Source organism: Haliaeetus albicilla, chromosome 21, assembly GCF_947461875.1.
Source record: "Haliaeetus albicilla chromosome 21, bHalAlb1.1, whole genome shotgun sequence".
In the NCBI taxonomy this organism is placed as follows: Eukaryota; Metazoa; Chordata; class Aves; order Accipitriformes; family Accipitridae; genus Haliaeetus; species Haliaeetus albicilla.
In genome coordinates, this window is record NC_091503.1 from 25840591 (window position 1) to 25848276 (window position 7686).

General features: G+C 45.1%; 1 protein-coding gene across 2 annotated transcripts in view; it reads right to left on the reverse strand.

Moving 5' to 3' along the window:
• SLC12A7 (solute carrier family 12 member 7) overlaps window positions 1-7673 on the reverse strand; it is a 70232-nt gene extending 62559 nt beyond the window's left edge. The window contains exon 1 of one of the 2 annotated variants that reach the window (XM_069809291.1): window positions 7441-7673. In XM_069809291.1, the coding sequence (XP_069665392.1) occupies window positions 7441-7573 (133 nt within the window). In that variant the 5' untranslated portion in view covers window positions 7574-7673. The remainder of the gene's footprint in view (window positions 1-7440) is intronic. The other variant, XM_069809292.1, reaches the window with a different exon arrangement.
• Between the last annotated feature and the right edge of the window lie 13 nt (window positions 7674-7686).

The window sequence follows — 7686 nt, forward strand, 5'->3', positions numbered from 1 at the left end:
TTACCCAGAGCCAAGGGCTGTTCTGCTTCTCCCCCTACCCCACCAGCGAGGAGGCTGGGGGGGCACAAGGAGTTGGGAGGGGACACAGCCAGGACAGCTGACCCCAACGGACCCAAGGGATGTTCCAGACCATAGGATGTCATGCTCAGCATGTAAAGCTGGGGGAAGGAGAAGGAAAGGGGGGACATTGGGAGTGATGGTGTTTGTCTTCCCAAGTCACCGTTAGGCGTGCTGGAGCCCTGCTGTCCTGGAGATGGATGAACACCTGCCTGCCCATGGGAGGTGGGGAATGAATTCCTCGTTTTGCTTTGCTTGTGTGCGCAGCTTTTGCTTTCCCTATTAAACTGTCTTTATCTCAGCCCACGAGTTTTCTCACTTCTATCCTTCTGATTCTTTCCCCCATCCCACTGTGGGGGGAGTGAGCGAGCGGCTGTGTGGGGCTGAGCTGCCGGCTGGGGTTAAATCATGACACTGTCACCACTGCACCAAAGGTGCAAAAAGCCAAGGAAAACATACTCCAAACATGAAGTACTCCTATTACCTTGGGGTAGGGGAAGGTAAATAGAAACCTGACAGGAAAAGCTACACTATTAGCAGAATTAAAATTCTGCTAGCTACCGTCTGGACATTTTACGAAGCCAGGGCATACAAATAATTGCAGTTATACAAATTATAGTGTATACCAGAAATGCTCCTTGTTCAACTGGTACACTGAATCAAGTAGGAAAAGAAATACTATCTGATTATGCAAAACCCACCACATAAGCCACAAAAAGATTGTGTAGAAAAAAAATAAAATTGGTAGGAGAACTCATTTAAACCAAGCAACACATTTTAAGGGGGGAACCCTCAATATTTCTACTCAGATTCAGAAAATAAGTTCCCTGTGATAACATTTTATAGTTCATTAATCTAAAGAGCAATCTAAAGTGCCAATTGTTTCATTCCCCATGCTATTTTTATGTAAAGCAACAACATAGTTCAAAGATGCAGGAAAAATTAATCAGGTCAGTGCTGCCAAAAGGGGTGGTTTTCTGTGTTGGGGTGGGGGTGGAACACCACCGTTGTTCTGCAATGAGCTGATTCAAGGAAATAAAGCCTCTTAAAACAACTTTTTAAAAACAACTGTTTTTCTGCCGTAGCTAGTTTCCTGCCGATTTGGCTCCCTAAAACAGTTCACAAGCAGTAGCACTGGAGAGAATAGAAATACTTTTTTTCCCCCAGCAGCAGCTAATAAGATCTGCTATGCAGTAACAAACTATATCCCTTACCAAAAGTAGTCTTTACGATGCTTACCTGTGAGCTTTTAACACAGTAACAGCCATCTTAAGTTTGTAAGATAACAAAACATTACAAGCAAAGTTCTGTTATGAAAAACAGTAAAAACCAGTTATACCAGAAGACCTTTATTCACCATATTCTGATGGCTGCAAAAGTATTATCACCAACAGAAGAATCAGCAATCACGATCAAAAAAATCTCAGTAACAGTATTTTCATTACAGGATCAGAGAAGTTAAAATTATGAGGGTTGTTATCACTATATTTGATGTTACTTTCTCCGGGAATATTCTACTTTAAAGTTGTTTTATGACTAGTGTTATTTACATTTAGCTCTTAGGCAATAAGTACAGCAAGAGAATGTTAGCATTTCATTCACATGAAATTAACACAATGGAGTATAAATGATAATTTGCTGCCCATTTCAAGCATGAAGGTTCTCTCCTTACCAAAAAAGGTCAAAACTGCAACAGTCTAAAAGGAATGTTTAAACAGTTACAAAATTCTAAGTGACCACTTACTCCACAGTTATTTAGTTTATTATCCTTAACTCTGCCTCCTTTATTTGCCCCCATTTCCCTTAGAGCTATCAATAGCTAACAGAAACACTTATATTCACAGTGATACATATAGCTATATTAAACAGTGAAAGGATCAATTAGAGCACCCTGTCAGAGCCGGACATACATCAGGACAGCCAATACCTCTCGGAGCAAAGAAAATCCCTGTGTCTAACTCCCGTGCCTGTGATCAAACGTCAGATATGCATTTATCTGCAACAGGAATAATATTTTCCAGTCGAATGTTGTATTATACAACATGACATTGGGGTGGCGGAGGAGGAAAACAAATGTGGCTTCTGTAAAGGGATATTCTGTCCCACATGCCTGAAAGAGTTCTTTGAAAGGATCAACAAGCACATGGATAACAGAAACCTAATTCATACAGTCCGCCAAGATCTCCAAAAGACTTCTGATGAAGTCCTCTGAACATACTTAAGGAAATAAAGCAGCCATAGAATAAAAGAGAAGATATTAGATAAGCCATAGGTAAATAACTGAGTAAGAAAACAGAAAACAAATACAGTCTATTCTCAGAGATGGAAGTGGTCATTGAAATTCTACTGGGACATACGCTGTTCTGCACAGTAGTAAAAAACAGCAACAAAAATAAAAAACATGAAGTGACCAGAGATGTGACAGTTTGAAAGTATTTCAAGTTATTTAGGACAGTCAAGGCACAGGCCAACAGTGGAGAGCTGCAGGTCTCCAAGACTAAATGAATGTTAAACCAACAGGAAAAATTCGATGTAGAAATTTAAGAGTAGATGTGTACATACATGAAGGAAAACAATCCTACATCAGTTGGGCTCCAACTGCTCATTACCTCACATGAATGAGGTACTTTGGTTATGATTTGTTTCATAAAAACACCAGATCAATAATCACTTTTCACACCACAGCCTGAACATCAGGAACAAAAAGGGAAAGAAGTCCATGTTAGACAAGGGGGGGCAGAAATCACTGTTTGTTCACAACTTGATTATCATGTGCAATTGTAGAACTTCCCCCATTTCAAAATGAACAGAAGTGGAAAAAGTTCAGAGAAAGACAGAAAGTAGAACAAGAAGTAACAAATAGCTTCCTTGTAAAGAATGACTAAATAAAGAGTTTTCAGTTTGGAAAAAAGGTGATGGGGTTAAGATGGGACAAGGTTTATAAAAATCTTGAGTAATGTGGAAAGGGACCTGACAAGTATTAGCATGATTTGATGCCTTTAATCTGATGACTGGATCGGAAAACAAACAAACAAGAGGTAATTTGCCTTTGAGCAGCAGATCTTGCTGCCACAGTTTCTGACGTGCCAAAAACATAATGGAACAGAAATTCGCTGAGTGTATTTCGAATACAAACAAATTTAGAACTTAATCTAAAAATCTAAACTCACCGAAAAATGAGAAATAAATCCAGTTTCATAGAAGGCTCATCTTTTTCTGACCCAGAAGTTATTGGAGCCTGGAAGAGCATGTGGAAAACAGTATCATATTTGCCAACCCATGCTCCCATGCATATCTCTAGACCTGAGCCTTTAGCCCGTACTGGAAACACTGTGCACACTACTGGCTAAGCACATGAATAGGGCAGAGAGGGATAACTAACCTGTGCAGATTAAAAAAAAAAATAAGCGAAGACATCAGTTTGCATTCTGTCAGGGTACAGAAAACTGGACAAACTGCAACAGGATGAAGGGGAACATGTAATACTGTATTTATCTGTACAGTAAATACTGAACTACATCCTGGTTCTGTGTTTGAGCAGAAGCTAACTGAAAATACACCAGACATCTCAGATTAGCCTGTCTTCCCTTCACTGCATATATAGATACTTGCCTCAACTGTTTCCTGGTTTTCCAGGAATTAACATTTTACAGAAATTCACAGTATTTGTGCTTCATTAGTTACATGATGACTTCTTGGTAGATGACCAGGTTTGCCATTGATATTCCTTGTATTTGAGGGTCTTCAATTTAAAAAGATTTTGTAGGAGTTAGTCCTCATATTGGTTTCTAAATAAGACACTGCTGTGGCTAGGTAAATAATACTATGGGATGCTAAAAATACTAGTTACGCTTTGAAATACCTGACATGGAGAGCTGTAATGAAATAGAGATTTGATCAACTTCACAAAGTTTTGACAGGTCTATCTAATAGACAGTCACTACTAACACATGTGAAGAAAACAAAAAAGCCAATAAAAATCAAAGCCAGAATTTCTCATAAAACTTCATCCATTACTGCCTACAACAGACTCCCGTTTCCTTCTCTTCTGCAACCAGTTACTATTTCCTGACTACCCTTCCCTTGTACTGTATTATGAACACATTAAAAAAAGACACAGGCACACATGCTTTCTGCCACTTTGTGCATATTTGAGTCAGCAGGCTCCAACCCTCAACTATATTGTTCAATCCAAGCATTCATTTCCACTCTGCCTCCCTACTCTTCCCAAGTTCTACTTTGGCCAGTGCTATAATCCAGCCAAACAGCCACCGACCCAGGTCTTTCCTTCCTTCACACATGGGAGGGTGTCACATCACCAGAAAATACAAGGCTACAGAATTTCAGATGATTATGAAGGAGTGAAGAGCATAGAGTAAGAACAACCCAACTTACCCCATTATCACATAGATGAGTGTCAGATAAGAATAATATCAACTATTCTTTGCATTTATCCCCTTTGACAAGTGCCTTGCTACTAACATACCAGAACTACTTTACTGGCAATCTAATAGCTTAACAGCATACAGTCTCCTTTCCTCCAAAAAACAATGTTGTGGGTTTGAGGGTGGCGGTGGGGGATGCTTCGTGCTCTTTCAGTTTGTCAGTTGTTTTTTTTGTTTGGGGTGTGGTGGTTTGTTTTGTTGTTTGTTTGGGTTTGTTTTTTTTTTTTAAAAAGGTACTAGTGCAGTCAAGGAAGTTTCAGAACAGCTACTTGGTTTTTAAGCTGGACAATTCAATCAAAATTGACAAAATTCTAGATTCCTTAAAAATTGGAACAAAATTACATGCTGAGCTATATAGGCTAAGGGTGAGCCAAAGGGGAAGTTCCCCTTCTCCCTCTTTTTTTACTTCTATTTCCACCCTCAGCTTTACCCCCCTCCCGCCTTGATACAACTCTAGCCATTCTCAGACTTTTTGCAGCATGCACTCACCTCAACTCCAAAACAGGGGAAGCATGTTTTTCCCTCTGGAGGAGTTGTGTTTTCTGCCAGTTTAGCACGTTGAACCAGCCCAGTGAAGCCTCTGACGAGCACCAAGGTCAAGCACAGGAAAAAGGAAGGGAACCCAGGGATGTGGAGGAAGGCTGGGAAGGAAATGTTTTACTCCCTAGTCTTTTTCTCAAGGCTAGAGCAGGGAGAAAGGCAAGCTTCTCTGAGCAGCAGGCTTTTAGATGGGCTTATCTAGAACAGTTTTTAGCTGTACTAGTATTTCAGAATTCTTTAACGTTTTCAGAAGAATGAGTCAAAGAGAATTATTTGATTACACAGCATTAACTTAATTTTAAGCATTACAGTTTTACATACCACAAACATCCATATAACACCTGAGGCAACATTAAGTATGTCGTTCATTTCCCAAACCTCTGTGCCCAAGTATAGCGTTTAATCTCTTAATGAAATCGGAGCTCTCTGACTATACCTTGTTTACAAGTCAATGCCTTCCCTTTTTTAGTGTTTTTCTCTCTACTCCTTATTTTACAGGCACATTAACAGGAAAAGTCATACATAAATTCATCCACTCAAGTGACACAGATCCAGAACAGTAGATATATTAGATATACAGTAAACATATTTTGCAAATGTAACTGCTAGTCCACACAAATTCTACTTAACTGCATGAAGAATTAGTTATTTTTTTTCTTCATCACAACCCTAAAGGTTAGAAATAAGCCACTACGAGAGTGCCAGTTCCACTCTTCCCCTCACCCGCCCAAGATTTCCAAATGTTCCAAGCCTTCCAGATGCTTTATATATACGCGTGGTCTAACAATTCCTGTCTAACTATGCCTGTATATATATGTTCAGTATTTTGAGATGCCATCTGACCAAACACCACACTCCCTGCCTTTCTGACTAGCTCTTCTACCATAAGGAAGACTGCCCAGACAGATTAATGCTGTACTGCTGTCATCCACCCAGTACAGGAAAACAACTGTTGCCACAGCTTATACTATTTTGGTTTTTCTATTCCATTTAGTTTGGGAAAAAAAAAACAATTTGGCAGTTCTTAGAGCACTTGCTCATCGCTTGACTGTACCAAAGAAAATGAAACTACATGTTGTACGTATTTTTTACGGGTAGGTAGGGGCTTGAGGGGAGAAAGCTCTGGGAGGAAACAACCCAGCTTTGTCAGCTTGGTGTTTTACTGGATCATCTTCCTAAAGAACCTTTATGCAAAGAGAAATTAATGTAACTACATTAAGCTTGTCAAATATCTGTTGTCATCTCTTTACGTTCACATCCAACGGCATTACCCTTATTTACCCACGACCGAAACCACAAAAAGGAGAAGCCGCCATTACGAGGAATCGCCTTTTACAAAAACCCATCTTTTCACCTATGATCATCTACATCTGAAAAAAAGAAAAACAAACCCACCCACCCCAAAGCAGCATTAAGAATGAGACCGACTGCTAACACGGCCTCCAAAACAACGTGCAAGACCCAACTAGCTCGGGTAGCGCTAGCAGCGTGCCGCTGCGACGCGCTTCGCAAAGAGGAAGCCTTAAGGGGTTCTGAGCCGAAGGCAGAAGGAGTTACTAAGGAGTTACGAAGGAGTTACCGCTTCCCCAGCGCTGCCTCACCGTCCCGCCGACAGAGCCGCTCCTTTCCCCGCCACCCCGTGCCCACAGACGCCCACCCCGCCGCGGAGGGGGCTGCCCGGACCAGGCAGACCCTCACGCCGGCTGCCCGAGCTCCACCTCGGGCTTCATCCTGCTCCCCCCCGGGGGGGGGGGGGGTCCGGGGACGAGGCCTAGCAGGGGGGCAAGGCTCCGACACCTCGCCCTCCGGCAGCAAACACCCACTGGACCCAAGGCTCGAGCGCACGGCCGGCTCCGCTCCTCTCCGCGGCCCCGGACCTTCCCTCCGCTCCCACCGCTCTCCCCCGGGAGCTCCTGCAGGACTCGGCTTCGACACCCAGCCTAACGGTCGGGCTCGGTGACCCCAAAGGGCTTTCCCAACCCGAGCCACGGTTCTGGGACTCTCACGCCCGCCCGCGGGGCTGCCGGCGGCACCGGCGACTCCCGCTCCTCCTCACAAGCGGCAGCCGGACCCACGGCGCCGCGCCCGCCCCCGCCCCGCTCCCCCGGCCGCAGCCTCCGCCGGCAGCGCTTCCTCCTCCCGGCCGGCGGCGACGGCGGCTTCGGGAACGAGAGAGAAACCGGCTCTCGGCCACCCCAGGCGCCGGACTTTCGCCCTCTCCCGGAGGCGCGCCGCTCCACCTGGCCAGGTAGCCCCCGGCGCCGCCCGCTGCCCACAGGCGAGGCGGCCCCGCCGCAGCCCACCACGGGGGGCCGGCCCCACGCGGCGGCCCCCGCTCCTCCGCTCACAAAGCGCCGGCGCTCTCCCCCCCCCCTCCTCCCGCCGCCTCAGCTCTCACCGGAGCCCCGTTCCCTCTCGTCGTCTTCCTCCTCTCCCTCCTCCTCCTCCTCCTGCCGCTGCCCATCGCGCTCCGCCGGCTCCCGCTCCTCGCCCTGCGCTTCCACCGGTACCACCGTGAAGCTGGTCGGCATGGCGCCGACGAGCCCCGGGACCCGCTGGCGCCTCCTCCTCCCCGGGCAGCGGGCAGGGTAAAGCCGGGCGCTGCCGCCTCCCTCACGTGAGAGCCATTTCCTCACACAGCGGG